We start from the raw sequence: 16,940 nt of genomic DNA on the forward strand, positions 1-16,940 counted from the left end.
TGAGAACATCGTTGATGAAATGCTGGAAGGCAGCCGGGGCGTTGCACATACCGTAAGGCATAACTTGATATTCAAACAGCCCAAATCGAGTCCTGAAGGCTGTCTTCCATTCATCTCCCTCGCGTATTCTCACAAGATGATAGGCTCCTCTGAGATCTAATTTTGTATAGATCTGCGCTCCCTTCAACTGATCCAATAAAACTGAAATGAGAGGAAGTGGGTATCGGTTCTTTTTGGTGATCTTATTGATCGCACGATAGTCAATACAGGTTCTGAGATCTCCCTCCTTCTTCTTGGGCACGAAGAAAAGAGGCGAAGATACTGGTGACTGGGATGGACGAATGAATCCATTCGCCAGATATTTATCCAAGTATTCCTTCAAGTGGTGATGTTCTTTTTCTGTCAAGGCGTATACCCGGCTGCAGGGGAGATTTGAACCTGGCTCCAAGTCTATCTTACAATCGTAAGCCCGATGGGGTGGCAATTGTTCTGCTTCTGTTTCGTTAAAAACATCGGCAAAGTCCTCATATTCCGACGGAATCTCCTGAGAATCTATCACACAGACAGACGTCTCCGCTGTGCACAAGGCCTGAGCTAGATTGCACTCTCTGACTTCCCCTTTCATTCCGAAACAATTTTTCCGACAATATTCTGAATCCATCACTATGGTTCTTGTGCTCCAATTTATCGTTGGATTATGTTCCGTGAGCCATGGAAGGCCCAGAATGAGTTGAAACTGAGGTGCGTCGATTAGATTGAATTGAATGACTTCCTCATGCCCGTCACAGTAGATCAATTGTACCTGTTCCCAACTCCCACTACGCGGCAGCCAGAGTTCCAGTAATATTCACCTGGACTCTGTAACTACTCCGCAGGGGGAAGGGGGAAGTGGATAAAACAATAAACAAAGAAGAGACTGGTCCTGAAACTCCGGTTCTTCACTATTCTCCTCAGCTTCTTCTTAATGCTGTTGCCAGCTCTTGTAAATGAGAACCTTGAAACAAACACAACACAATAACTTTCTATTCCCTTCGACTTCTAAACTCTCTCTCTCTATGTGTTAACACCTACCCTGGGTTTCAAGCACGGTGCCCCTCTTCTGTATGTCAGTCCTGTTGTGTGGTGTTTCTTTTCTCAATTCTTTTCTGTGGGTCTGGACACTGCTTTCCGACTCTCCTTCCTACAAAACATCTTCCTATTAATTCTTTCTCTTTCCCTTTTACCTTTTCTAAATTGTTTCTTAACTTGAAAGTTATTATTTTTGGGCTTACTTCTAGAGTGGAATAATTCTTGCATGTCCTCTTCTTCTGTGTATTCGTCTAGCAGTGTAATCCTCTCACGCTATACTGTTCTAGCCCTAAGCTTGTCTTTACCTTACTTTTCCTTATTTCTAGTTATCTTGTACTAGAGAACGGTGGTGAGTATATTTATTGTATTGTTTTCCTTCAACTCTAATTAACTGCACATTTATCTTTCTTCTCAGGGTGAATTTCAGATTACTAGAGTTATCAGGTACGTTTTCTATGCAATCTTTTCTGTCATATACTTTTCCTATTCATCTCTCATGCCTCTCAAATGTACTTAGCTTCGGTCTTCTTTTTTCTGTCACAGGATGGCGCCAAAAGACCTCCGACTATCTGCTCGGGAAACACGGAGATGTATTGGAAGTCTTCACGAAGGTAGGAGAGAATTTCGTCGTCTTTTCTGTCTCTGTAAATCTTTTGAAAATCTCTTCAGTTATTTTCTCGGGGTTGTGAAAGGTTTCTGACTTGGAAAACTATTCGGTAGCCATGGCGCTAACTAACTAACTCTAATTCTATTCTCTCTAACTCTTTCCTCAGGAACTCTAATTTCAAGCTGCTACTCTCTGAATCTCCTCAGTGAAGTGCGCATTCCTCTTGGAGCACGCGCCTCTCCTAACCTCTGGACACCTGTGGGAGAAAGACTAGACTGCCGCTATGCTTCCAGCGCGGCCGCCATCTTGGAATTCCTCTTTCGTAGTAATTCTGTCCATGAATTGTTCTTTGCCCTTCTGTTCAGTCTTGGGCAGCAGAAAGACCCCAATGTTGCCCCCATTACCGTCTCTTCGTCCTCTGGAGGCCTGACACCTGGCTTCTCTGGAGGGGCTGGGCACTGATGGGGGGGGGGGAACGAGAGAGCAGGGGTGCTGTCATATTTTTTCCTGGTGCTTGCACTCTGTTATTTTCACGTGGGTGGCTCCCTCCCAGCTGCTCGCCTAACAAGTGAGGTGTTTAGAACGAGATTGGCATGGGAGGGGGGCACATTAGGCTTCAGTGCCACCCGGTTGGCCCAGCCACACAGCGGCTTCGTGAGGCAAACTCCCGCAGAGAGTGGGGGGCTGGTGCCAGCAGGCAATGCACTGTGTGTGTGTGACACTGTGTGTGTGAGAGACTGTGTGTGTGAGACTGTGTGTGAGAGACTGGATGTGTGAGACTGTAACTGTGTGACTGTGTGTGAGAGACTGTGTGAAACACTGTGGGTGAGAGACTGTGTGACTGTGTGAGAGACTGTGTGTGAGAGACTGTGTGTGTGAGACTGTGTAAATGAGAGACACTGTGTGTGTGTGAGACACTGTGTGCGTGTGAGACACTGTGTGTGTGAGACTGTGTGTGTCTGAGACTGTGTGTGTGTGAGACTGTGTGTGTGAGAGACACTGTGTGTGTGTGAGACAGTGTGTGTGTGAGACACTGTGTGTGTTACTGTGTGTGTGAGACTGTGATACTGTGTGTGAGACTGTGTGTGTGAGACACTGTGTGTGTGTGAGACACTGTGTGTGTGAGACAATGTTTGTGTGTGAGACACTGTGTGTGAGACACTGTGTGTGTGTGAGACACTGTGTGAGAGACACTGTGTGTGTGAGAGACTGTGATACTGTGTGTGTGTGAGAGACTGTGATACTGTGTGTGTGTGTGAAACTCTGTGTGAGACACTGTGTGTGAGACACTGTGTGTGTGAGAGACAGTGTGTGAGACTGTGTGTGTGACTGAGTGTGTGAGAGACACTGTGTGTGTGTGTGCGACACTGTGTGTGTGAGACACTGTGTGTGTGACTGTGTGTGTGAGACTGAGATACTGTGTGTGTGACACTGTGTGTGTGAAACTGTGTGAGTGAGACTCCGTGTGTGTGTGTGACACTGTGTGTGTGAGACACTGTGTGTGTGACACTGTGTGTGTGTGAGACACTGTGTGTGTGTATGTGTGAGACACTGTGTGTGTGTGAGACACTGTGTGTGTGACACTGTGTGTGTGTGTGACACTCTGTGTGTGAGACACTGTGTTCTGTGACACTGTGCGTGTGTGAGACTGTGTGATACTGTGTGTGTGAGACTGTGTGTGAGACTGTGTGTGACTGTGTGTGTGTGACTGTGTGTGAGACTGTGTGTGAGAGACTGTGTGTGTGAGAGAGACTGTGTGTGTGAGAGAGAATGTGTGTGTGTGAGACTGTGTGTGTGAGAGACTCTGTGTGTCAGACACTGTGTGTGAGACACTGTGTGTGTGTGACACTGCGTGTGTGAGACTGTGTGTGTGAGAGGCTGTGTGTGTGTGAGACTGTGTGTGAGACTGTGTTTGTGTGATACTGTGTGTGAGACTGTGTGTGTGAGACTGTGTGTGTGACTGTGTGTGTGAGACTGTGTGTGAGAGACTGTGTGTGTGAGAGAGACTGTGTGTGTGAGAGAGACTGTGTGTGTGTGAGACTGTGTGTGTGAGACACCGTGTGTGTGTGTGTGAGAATGTGTGTGTGTGAGACTGTGTGTGTGTGAGAGACTGTGTGTGTGAGAGACTGTGTGTGTGTGAGAGACTGTGTGTGTGTGAGACTGTGTGTGTGTGAGAGAGACTGTGTGAGTGTGACTGTGTGTGTGTGTGTGTGAGAGACTGTGTGTGTGTGTGACACTGTGTGTGTGACACTGTGTGTGAGACACCGTGTGTGCGACTGGTGAATGTGTGTGTGAGACTGTGTGTGTGTGGCAATGTGTGTGACACTGTGTGTGTACACTGTGTGTGACACTGTGTGTGTGAGACACTGTGTGTGACACTGTGTGTGTGTGAGACACTGTGTGTGTGAGACACTGTGTGTGTGACTGTGTGTGAGACTGTGATACTGTGTGTGAGACTGTGTGTGTGAGACTGTGTGTGTGTGTGTGTGACTGCATGTGTGAGACTGTGTGTGTGAGACACTGTGTGTGTGAGACACTGTGTGTGTGAGACAATGTTTGTGTGTGAGACACTGTGTGAGACACTGTGTGTGTGTGTGAGACACTGTGTGTGTATGAGACACTGTGTGTGTGAGACACTGTGTGTGTGAGAGACACTGTGTGTGTGTGAGACACTGAATGTGTGAGACACTGTGTGTGTGTGAGAGACACTGTGTGTGTGTGTGAGACTGTGATACTGTGTGTGTGTGAGACTCTGTGTGAGACACTGTGTGTGTGTGACACTGTGTGTGTGTGTGTGAGACTGTGTGTGTGACTATGTGTGTGAGACTGTGTGAGTGAGAAACACTGTGTGTGTGTGAGACACTGTGTGTGTGTGAGACAGTGTGTGTGTGACACTGTGTGTGTGAGACACTGTGTGTGTGTGAGACTGATACTGTGCGTGAGACTCTACGTGTGAGACACTGTGTGTGAGACACTGTGTGTGTGTGACACTGTGCGTGTGTGAGACTGTGTGTGGGACTGTGTGTGTGAGAGACTCTGTGTGTGTGAGACTGTGTGCGAGACTGTGAGTGTGAGACTGTGTGTGAGACTGTGTGTGAGACTGTGTGAGACTGTGTGTGACTGTGTGTGTGTGACTGTGTGTGTGAGACTGTGTGTGAGAGACTGTGTGTGTGAGAGAGAGACTTTGTGAGTGAGAGAGACTGTGTGTGTGTGAGACACTGTGTGTGAGAGACACTGTGTGTGAGACTGTGTGTGTGTGAGACTGTGTGTGAGACTGTGTGTGTGTGACTGTGCGTGTGTGAGAGACTGTGTGTGTGTGACTGTGTGTGTGTGAGACTGTGTGTGTGTGAAACTCTGTGTGTGTGAGAGAGACTGTGTGAGTGTGACACTGTGTGTGTGACACTGTGTGTGAGACACTGTGTGTGACAGGTGACTGTTTGTGTGTGAGACTGTGTGTGTGTGACAATGTGTGTGTGTGTGACACTGTGTGTGTGAGACACTGTGTGTGACACTGTGTGTGTGAGAGACACTGTGTGTGAGACACTGTCACTCTCTACTACTCTCTACTACTCTCTACTCACTCTCTACTACTCACTTTCTATTACTCATTCTCTATCACTCACTCTCTACTACTCACTCTATACTCACTCTCTACTACTCACTCTCTACTACTCTCTGCTACTCACTCTCTACTACTCTCTACCACTCTCTACTACTCACTCTCTACTACTCTACTCTCCACTCACTACTGCTCTCTACTACTCACTCTCTACCACTCTCTACTACTCACTCTCTACTACTCTACTCTCCACTCACTACTGCTCTCTACTACTCACTCTGTACTACTCTCTACTACTCACTCTACTACTCACTCTGTTACTCTCTACTACTCACTCTCTACTACTCTCTACTACTCTACTCAGTCTCTACTACTCTCTACTACTCCCTCTCTACTACTCACTCTCTACTACTCTCTACTATTCTCTACCTGCTCTCTACTACTCACTCTCTACTACTCACTACTCTCTACTAATCACTCTCTACTACTCACTCTCTACTACTCACTACTACTTACTCTCTGCTCACTCTCTACTACTCACTCTCTACTAATCTCTACTCACTCTCTACTACTCACTCTCTGCTACTCACTCTCTAGTACTCTCTACTACTCACTACTACTCACTCTCTACTACTCACTCTCTACTACTCTCTACTACTCTCTACTACTCACTCTACTCTCTACTACTCACTACTACTCACTCTCTACTACTCACTCTTTACTACTCTCTACTCACTCTCTACTACTCACACTCTACTACTCTCTACTACTATCTACTACTCACTCTACTCTCTACTACTCTCTACTACTCACTTACTAGTACATCCTACTACTCACTCTACTCTCTACTACTCACTCTCTACTCTCTACTACTCACTCTTTAATAACTCTCTACTCTCTACCTCTTACCTCTCTCTACCTCTCGCTCTACCTCTCGCTCTACCTCTCTCTCTGCCTCTCTCTCTACTACTCTCTACTCTCTACCTCTACCTCTCTACGCGCACACATATGCACATATTTATATGTATATATATGCATTTATATATATGTATGTGTATATATACATACATACATACATATGCATCTGCATATCTATATAAATACAAATATAAATGCACACATACATATACATATATGCATACAAATGCATGTTACGTACATGAATGTTTGAAAGACACTAATAAAAGCAAAGCTAAAAAGCCACCTAATTACAAACAGAATTGCTTTAACTTAAACGAGGGCGAGACCTATTGCATTTTCAATGCTTGCTTGAGACTTTTGTGATCATTTACTTCTTTTATCCATTTAATTGAAATAGAGTTTGGGGTGCTTTCATTTTGGGATTAGAGTAGGGGATGATTTGTTTGGGGCTTGTGGCATTATACGATTATTTGGTGTGATTATGTTTTACGTGGGAGAGGGTTACACTGGGTATTGCTTAAACTGTGCTAGTTAACCATGCTGGCTCATCTGTTTCTTATTGGGGTTTATTTTTTTTCTAATTTCCTCTCTCTTCTTTCTTTCTTTCTTTTGATCTTATTATTACTTATTGGGCTCATATTTAGTATAGTTCTTTTGTTGAAGTGAGGTACTTTGTACTTTATTATAGTGTTTTTTCCATGTATTATGAAAATCAATAAAGAAATGTAATTAAAAAAAGGATTTTACTCTTTAAAGCTTAAAAACAAGAAAATAAATCCACACATCACTTGTAAACATATCAAACGTAGTATCCTTTCTCACTGTGTAATTTCTAGCGCTTTTCTATATGTCACTAAAGTCACAGGGTACCCTTATAATTCGATGATTCCAGTATGATGCCAGGTAGTGCTCATGTTATCACATGGAAAGCTTGTGTTTGTCAACCCTAATGCCACATTACATTTGGATTACACGGTCATAAAATACTTATTAATTTACTGATCACATCCTATACCCACACTTATGCACCCACAGTAATCTGAATCTACCCTTCCACTCACAGGTCTCCACCCATGCACTTATCTACTTATCCTTCCATCGATAGACATCCATCCACCCATTCACACACATCTACCCCTAACTTTGCATCCATTGATACTACCCTAAGCGTGCCTCATCTGCCTTCATTCAAGCACATACCCAACCACTCTCATCCATACATCCACAACCAAGCATTCTTCCACTGTTATACACCTGCATAGATCCATCGATGAAACCACGCCCATTTATCTACCCATCCTCCTTTGCAAGAACTCACAGCCATCTAACTATGCATTCATCCTTGTATATCAATCCATCCATCCATCTATTCATCTTACCTTACACCACCCATGACAGCATGAGACCAAATGTGTGTTGTCAGATGCATACAAATCTTTCCATGTATTTTCTGTATGTGTGTATATTTTTCCTTCTGGGTCTAATCTGTGTGCAGATGGGTCCCTGCATGTGTGCTTTCTCTGTGTGCATCACAAAATATAAGAAACACATACAACCATTTCTACTACTAACACAATCACCAAAAACAAGCCACACCTACTGGCTTTGTCATTGCTTGTTCTACAGGACTTGTCAGTTTTCCCTTCAGTATCATACCTGCTTCCAGTGATTAGTGCATTAGTAGAACATTTATAATCATGCTACAGTAGTTATATACAATATAAGTCCCAGAGTTCCTTTAAATCTTACCAGCAACCCTGCTCCACCGATGCCACCGAAAAACCAGACCAGGTCAGTTATATGATCGGTTTCTAAGATCTGTCCATTTGGAAAGAAAAGGAGAAGATTCGCTATTGTGGCACACACCCCGAGGGGGAACAATACCACTCCAATAGCCCTCGAGCACCTGCCAGTGCACATGGTGAACGACCACTAAAAGAAAGCAAACGAAAAAACAGGTTATTGACAATCCAGAGGTCTACGCTGGCTTGATTAGTGCAAACACGAACAAAGGGAACACTAAAAAAAGCAATTATGCTAACACAGCAAAAAAACATTTCAAAGAGAGGAAAATATAGTAAAAGATGCAAAGTACAGTACTTAGCTGGAGGCAAAAACAGAACTACAAGAATACTGCGTTTAGTTTATGAGATTCCACAGGCGGTACAGGGCCTTTAAGTGCAAAAAAAGTTTGTCAAGTTTCAGGTGGATGTGAAAGGGCAAAATGATATGGACACAGCATCATTGTAGCAGTGGAATATGGCAATCTTAAAGGGAGTGGCATGGGGCTAAGATTCTAGTAAAAAATGTGACTTAAAGGATAGTCACTGCCAGAAGGGATATGCAGTTCCTGAGTGGGTCGGTAAAAGAAGAGGAAAGAATGTGAAACAGGAATGATAGGTAGTCCTATTGTGAAGGGAGAGAAAAGGGGATCCCTCCTTTCAGGATTAGGGCCCTCACACACCCAGTCAGCTGGGTGTCATGCTTCATCATAGGGCCTGCTCCTCGTTTGGTCGGCGCTGCAATACCCGAGGGGCACCCTATGAGTGGCTCTTTGGCGGAGATCTTTTATTCCTTGCCGTATGGTGCTGTGGGTGCAAGGGGCCTAACCAGTGTACATATAGTGGAGTGAAGGTGCTAAAATAAAACAGGTAAGGAAGTCCAAAAAAGGAACCTTATTATGACTGGCTTCCGACGGCCTGATACTATTTGTCAGGATGTTGCGCTCTACTCTATGTGGTCAACATGTTTCTTGCCTTTATGTCTGACTGATCTAACGGCAATTCTTCAGGATCAAATGGTGATTCTTAAATCTACACACCGTGGCATGTGCGTTAAGTAACCTTAGAGTACCACACGCGGGCCAGAGAGGGTGGCTGTGTGCCCCATGCCCATTTGGAATTATGTCTGGGCACAGAGGAATGGGGTCCTGCTCTCTGAAAGTAATCTGAGCACCTCCCTCCCCCTTTACTTTGCAGCCGGGACCGGCATGGGAAGGAGGCCATACGCACCCCCTCCCACAACCGCTGGGGCTTAAAAAAACAAGCACAGAAAACTATGCGGTTTTTTTCTTTATTTTATTTTGCAGCGGATTGAGGATCCTCTGCTCATTTGTGGCAAAATTTGAAGAAAAAAAAATTGGGGTCCCTATGGGGTAAGTGTATTCCTACCCTGCCCACTTATGTCTTTTTTTAGGACTTGGAACTGAGTCACGAGTCATTAGATGGCTACCACCACTTCCTGGTTGAAGTGGTGGCAGCCAATCAGATCCCACTGAGATCTGTCGGGATCCGCAGAGCCTCTGTGTCCCTAGATATACAACATTTTACACCAAACACAACAATTTCTCTTTTTGGATGTAGATATAGCTTTCTTCCAAATTTGGTGTAAATCTGTTCAGCGGTTTAGGCTGTAGCTGTTTCTAAAGTTCCTATGGGAAAATAAATGGGGAAAATCTGCTTTGGGCAGCCCTTTTTTCTCGGCCCTCGCCTGATGGATCACCCTGAAACTGTCCATGTGCACACCAGGCAAAAACAGCACTTTTTTGGAAAGTTTCATGAAGTTTCGTCAAACTGCACCAAAGCTGTTTGCAACCCAAAAAATGCATTTCCGATGGAAACACTACCTATAACTACCCAGTGGCGACCGCAACAGGGTCATTTTTATATATATATATATATATATATATATATATATATATATATATATATATATATATATATATATATATATATATATATATATATATAGAGAGAGATAGATAGACAGATAGGTAGATAGATAGATAGATGTATTTTATAATCTTAACAGTCTCTGGGTGAAAGTAAAATTGCCTAGGGCTAAATTCTCAGTGCACTGGTCCCCACCAATGTAGTAATAATGATATATGAATAACAGTACTGAGACAATTCCAAAATCACATAATGAAATTTTTTACAATGGTTGATTGTATTCTTTCTTTATTAGATCTCTTGATGAGTCGCTTTATACGGGTTATACAGCCTACAGCCAACACGTGTTTTGCGCACACTGTGCTTCTTCAGGGCTGTTACAACATAAAAAATATATAACATACAAATCAATAACTATTACATTCAACACTTACATCATATTCTATACAAATGAACTACATACATAGGAAAAAGATTTTTTTGATAGAATTATTACTGACAGAACATAATTTTGCACAATGCATACTAGTAGTATCAAGAGGGTGTTTCCTAAAGTGCAGTGTTATTTCACTTCTCCTTCAATGCCATGAACATATATCATCCATAAATATAATATCATATGCCAGCTCATTTTGCAAAACCTCACCTAGGGAACCCAACTGTGACTCAATACGTTAGTTTGTATTAGCAGGAGTGACCCATGTGTACCTGACTACTTGGGTACCTGTACCTTATAGAAAAGGCTTCCTTCTCAAGCACTGAATCCAAGTAAATGATGCCTTCTGGACATGAAACATAATAATCTTTGTAATGGCTCTGTGTGTGTGGGATACAAAAAGATTCTCAGATTACCAAAAATCTGCTTAGGGCCAGACTCCGAACGGAATTTGGATTTGTCAAACAAGCACTAACCAACCAAGGCCAACTTTCTTAAATACAACTTTCGTATTCTGAAATCACCTGAAAAATCTCTAAAGAGCCGTTTCAGAGTCATATTTGAAAAAACCGGCTCCCCGAGGAACACCCAGCTTAAGAAAGCACTTGTCACCTTGGAGATAAATCAATCTGCACTTGTCCTGCCTTGTTTTCCCTATGCAACCTGGAAAAAGACCATTAACAGACAAGTGCAATTAGCATCCTTTCTGAAATACCAGGCCTCATAAAAAATTTCTTCTTTCCTGCCACCATTAAATACCTCATATCTGGTAACCAAACTGCTACCTTACCTCTCAACTTCTCTCAATCCTAAGACCAGAAGAAAGATAATGTACATGCGATTGCTGGCCCTAACGATTGCGGAATTCAACCGTGCCTGGGCCAACCAAACATCCGGAGGAGCCTGTAGGCTCTGTAACTATAAACACGAATCATGGCTACATCTCTTATGTTCTTTTCCTGCCATAGCCCACAGAAGGAGTATCCTTCTTAGAGAACTATATCTGAGGGAAGGAGCAAGCACCTGCCTAGAGGCCTCGGCCATATGTTTTACACACAAGGACCCCTCCACTGTGGCTCGCTGTGGGAGATTCATACAAACCCTCAGAGATGCTCTCCTGCCTCGTCCTGGCACTTTTCCACGCCCACACAAAGTGCAAAAACCGATACGCAACTACTTTAATCGGAAACCTGGGGCTGGTCCTCTGCCGAATCAAAATGAAATCATGAGGTCATGTCTTTACACCAGTAAAGCCACTCAGTGGACGGAGCCCATAGCACTCCGACAAGATCTACTTGCCTTTGGATTAGGAACATCAGTGATTAGGGATCACCAATGACCTCACTCTATAAAAGTCGGCTTTAGGCTCCATGACGGTACAAAGCACAAGCACTTTCAATAAAGATTACAGATCAAGGGCAAAATAGGCACTACCAAAGGGAAATGGATGAAGAACCAGAAGGTGGACTGTCTTTGGGGGCCGACTTATTGATTATGGAGATGTAATAACATGAATTTTATTTTAGGCCACTTAATCGCACAGAGCACATGCACTTTACTAGAGAACTGGCCCATAGGCTAAACACATGCTGCTAAAGGGTGAGGGCCACAGAATCGGAGAACTCATGGGAAAGAACTCTGGGGACACTGCCTTCATGGTTCGGCCCCCGAGAAGCGGGCCCTTCTTGTACAATACCTGAAGTTAGCTTGCCTTTCTCGAACTTTGCCGCAAGGGCCCGTCGCAATGCCTTATGTAAAAACCTTTCAACTAGACATTAAAGCAATTGATGTTTTTAGCTAACGTACTTATTTTCGTGATTTATTATCATGTTTTTTCTTTTTTATTACTGTTATGTAATAGTTTTAATTAACTTATGCAAATAAAATGTTGCTCATGGCTCTCTGTATTCAATATTTTTTTTAATAATTATTATTTTCAAAAATAAAATATAATCCCAAATGACACATTAAAATTACTATGTAGAGGTGCCACACACTTACTTTAGGGTTAATAGCAGATTTACTTTTTTAGCTAGTTTCTTCTTACACTTAAGTTATTCTCATATACATATTCAGCATCTTTCTGAATTATGTCTTCTTTGATAGAAATGACCTTTTAAAATACATGACTATGTCTAACAATTGTACTTCTGTTATGTTCTTATTTACCCTATTACCATGATTTACCAAATCTAATGAAAAAACCTTTCTCACCTTAATAGATTAAATTCAGTTCATACGTTGTGTCCCAGCTTGCACCTGATTTATGCTTCCAATATTTTCCATGTATTCCAAATGGTACGGGATACAGAAAAGAATAATAGTAACATTCTAAAAGTACTATTTACTATGAATCTAAATCAGCAATCTACATTGTTATATTTAATAACCCCTACTATTGAAACTTAATTAACTACTTTGGGGACAGAATGCCTCAATTGTAATTTTTGCCTTGTTTAAAATTACTGGTGCATTTCCATAACTGCACCACTAGATTAAGGTTTAGACAAACCACCATTTGGATTGGTGTAATGAATTCAAAAGATTCCCAATGCCTCAAATAGTTTATTGTTACCAAAATACTCCTACTTAATAGTGTCTCTACCTGGGATTTAAAGATTACTTTATTGTAGCTAAATCTGGATTCTGCCAACCATGCCCCAGTTTGCACACCTTATTATATTGCATATACACATTAGTGTCATAGATAGGATCTATACACAGAGATTCTCTGCCTTTCAGAAAGAAATTTAGTGTACATCTTCAATGAATCTCACTCTTATATTTAATAGAATGTGCCTCACCTATTTATTTCGTCTTGATTATGCTTCTTCTATACTTATGATATCATAGTTTGATGATTTGTATACACAAAGTCAATCTATATTGAAAGGGAGAGAGTGAAGCCTCTTTAAATGGTCTCACTCTTAACATGAAAAAACGTGCTTCGCCCTGCGTATCTTATCCTAATAGCAATTGGCACCTTACAATGTTATTTGCAAGGTGCTTTAAACTGCAATCACTTATGGTAAAACAAAGTGTGCTTCGTTACAGAAAATATTTTTCCATCGGGATAGAACATGCCATTTCAACCGTCAAGTGTATAAAACAGGACTGTTACTGTTAACCATTACCCAACTCCGATTAAGATCACAAAGTTACTTTAGCTATTAAATATATTGGAGCTCCGATTCCAGCTTACTGAACCTGTCCTAGCCCTCCAGGATCTGTCTACTTACAGCATCTCATGTTCTCCAAAGACCGCCCTCCTGCTCGATTCCTGTATACTAAGATGAACATCACCTGTGCCTTCTTTTTAAAGGATGTCAAATAGTTAATTGATGGCACCTGTTACACGTCTGTTCGTTTTCTAATGTTAAGACTATCTACCCTGTTTTGTTGTTTTATTTTGTTTTTTACAACCAGAGGCCTATGGCAGAAACAAAATGATGTAGAGATAATGAAAAAACACAAAGTTACATGTTCCTGGTTTTCAAAATATCCAGTCTTTCCTCTTTTACTCTACATAAATAAAAATATAAATTAAAAACAGAGACCATATGTTTCTAATATTCATTCTCCGAGATCGAACCCGTGGTTTGTATCATAATTCATTAGTCTCTCACTAAGCACGACCCCTGTGCTACAAGATTCTTCTCTTCAGATAACCACTTTATAAAATTTTATTTTGAACTAGCATTAACTCAAAAAGAAAAAGACAAAATATTAAAAAAAGAAATATTTTTACTGAATGCATCACATATCGTAACTAGTTTCCTTTCCCCCAGCAAGATCCCTTGGGTTGTCTGCTATTTTGCCCCCTACACCAACAGGCATCCACTATGTCTTCACCAGCAATTTGAAGTGTTATTATCAGTATCTAGAGGCATATCCATTTATCCGCTGCTTCCGAACAGGGTTATTTGAATAAAGATATGTCAAGTGATCATCCTGTATGCTCCTATACTGCTTAAATAACAGCTGTCAAATAATGTGCCTAAATAGATATATTTGGTTAATAATTTATATATTCTTTTGCAAATGGGCTGGATCTAATTAAATACTTGCAACATTGTGTGTAGTTTGCTATCTATATTATGCTCATGTTGAACCGTTTGCAATTTATTAATCCAAAATGTTTCTCTCATTCTTATTATGTTGTCTAAATTCCCCCCTCCTCTGTCCAGGGTGAAATGTTATATTCTCATAAAGCATAAGCTTAGGACTGTTGAAATGTATTGCCAGTGGATATTTAATGTCACAGTTTTCTTTTGCCCTCAGATGTTCCATTCATCAGATTTACAACTTCCTCACTGTAGATCCTACGTACATCTAACTGCATATACAAGTCATTGCATATAAGCAATTACATATATTACAGTTAATAAAGAAAGCAACGTTATATGTCCTATAATTTCTTTAACTTTGAAAATCCTATGTCGGTCATCTATATACTTGCAGCAAATACAATTGTTGCATTTGTATGAGCCCCTTTGAAGAACAGTATCTCTTATACCCCCAGCTCCCATTTCCACATTACTTATGGCATAACCTATTGTATCACTTGGATCTCAATGTAGGTACTTGCCTGTATACCACTACCGGTTTAGGTGGTACAATCTTATTAATATCTGAATCTAGACTTAGAACATCCCAGTGTTTTTGTAAAGTGCCATAGACTCTTGTGTTGCCATCACTGTAAGTAGTTATAAATCTCGAAGTATCTTACACAGAGGATTTATTCTTTGTCTTATCTTCCAATAGTTCTTCCCTTACTATTTTCTGAACTCTTTTTCTGGCCATATTAATAGTTGCCAAATTATAGCCCGTCTCGTAAATCTTAATGAGATATCCTCCACTACACTTTCATACACCTTGACTATGCTACAGGTCCTCTTAGCTCTTAGAAATTCACCAAATGGGGCAGTCTCTATTTGACTTCTTAAATGTCCTGAATCTCAATGCAAAATTGAATTAACTGGTGTTGACTTCCTGTATAGGCTTGATTCGAGCTTACCTTTAAATACATTTCCAGATCCAAAAAACAGATCTTCTCACTACTGTACTCCAAGCTGAGTGAGATATTAAACTGACTATTGTTGAGGTAGACATGAAAATATTTTAATGTTCCCTCACTCCCTTTCCAAATTGAAAACAATTCATCAATATAACAACCCTAGTAGACCAAATTTCCTTCCAGACAAGGTAGGCTTCAGTCTTTATTAGCGTCTCCTCACTCTACTCTGACATCGCTCCATCTCATCACAGTCTTGAACCTCCACTCCCCAACATTCCAAGGCAGGCTTCACAGCTTAGAACATTTCAATCCCTACATTCTATGGTAGGCTTCAAGCCTAACCGTAAGGCTGTACCAACTGGGAGAGTTAAGGGAACAGGAAGGGAAACTGTGTAATTATTTATATATGTTGTTCAGAGACAATAAATAGGAAGATATAACAAAAACCCATAAAGAGGTTTGCATAAAAGGGAGCAAACCTAGAACCCATAGCTGTTCCTCTAGTCTGATGATAAAGATCCTTTCTGTAAAGAATGTTTTTTTATTAAGGACTAAATCCATTAAGTCCAAAATCATATTTGATAGTTGTGAAAAACTAGCAGACCTTGTGTATAGAAAATATTTAACTGCAGCTAAGCTTTTTCTGTGTTGTATACTTGTGTATAGACAGTTCACATCCATTGTGAGCATGTGGAATTCCTCCTCCCAGTCTATGTCTCTTATCTGTCTCAAAGAGTATTTTGTATCTTTAATATAGAATGGTAACGTCCTAACAAAAGGTGCTAAGTACATGGGGGCAGCTATGATGGGTTCCGCTGATGCCTAGCCGCAGGTGTTGCCCCTCCCCCTCCTGATGGTGTTCGTAATGGCGTGCTGAGTGTGGAGATGGAAGAGGACTGAGAAAAGAACTCTGCTTCAAACTCTGCTTGGAATTCTTGCCGTTTTCTCACCTTCTCATTGGCACGGCTGCGTTCCAGTTTCTGTTGCGGATGATCAATCAGACCGTGAAATTCCGGCCGGTCGGCTTTTTGAGATACATGGACGTTGCGGGACAATTGATGTAACCGGCCTGCTAGAGCTTGTTTTCACCGGCTTTGGTGGCGTCCTGGACTGCGGTTTGCTGTTCGAGGACTGCTCGAGGTCGGGTGAGGGATTCCGCCCTGTGTCTGGAGAGTTACGCGCGCTGGTGTATTAACGAGCAGAGGTCATTATCGTGCAGACTTGTGAAACTTCTATACCTCCGTTGTTTAGTGGGGGTTGGTTTTATCCCCTCTGGCGTCTCACCCACTCTCCTGGTTTTTATGACTAACCGTGTTGGAGCAGGCAACTCTATGGAGCAGTGGAGCTGAATAGTTTGGTGATCCTTGTTTAACAGTTGAAGTCCGAAGGAAGCGCCGTCGACTGTTTTCGGCAAGAAAAGGGAGGTGAGGAGGTGAGGTGGTGAGGTGAGACTTAATTGGGTGCAGTGCAGAGGGTGAAGTGGTAAAGGCACATTAGTGGACTGGCTGAAAGAAACAATATAAACAATCCAAATAATACAAGGAACATTATAAGTAATCTGTGCTTGTCTTTATTATACTACTATATCTCAGCTTAGTCATGTAAAAAAAAAGTATTAAAAAAAAAGAAGAAGATAGGGTTTCTTCAAGATAAAATGAGGA

At 41.7% G+C, this 16,940-nt stretch overlaps 1 protein-coding gene across 3 annotated transcripts in view; it reads right to left on the bottom strand.

Moving 5' to 3' along the window:
• The window catches only part of LOC146801871 (transmembrane 4 L6 family member 4-like), a 232,466-nt gene that overhangs the window by 108,471 nt on the left and 107,055 nt on the right, over positions 1-16,940 (bottom strand). For all 3 annotated transcript variants that reach the window (XR_014967661.1, XR_014967662.1, XM_085621399.1), the window contains exon 2: positions 7,905-8,087. Coding sequence is in view for 1 of the 3 variants with exons in the window: in XM_085621399.1 (XP_085477525.1) it covers positions 7,905-8,075 (171 nt within the window). In the remaining 2 variants the exon portion in view is untranslated. The remainder of the gene's footprint in view (positions 1-7,904; positions 8,088-16,940) is intronic.

The sequence above is a fragment of the Triturus cristatus genome, chromosome 8 (assembly GCF_964204655.1).
Source record: "Triturus cristatus chromosome 8, aTriCri1.1, whole genome shotgun sequence".
In the NCBI taxonomy this organism is placed as follows: Eukaryota; Metazoa; Chordata; class Amphibia; order Caudata; family Salamandridae; genus Triturus; species Triturus cristatus.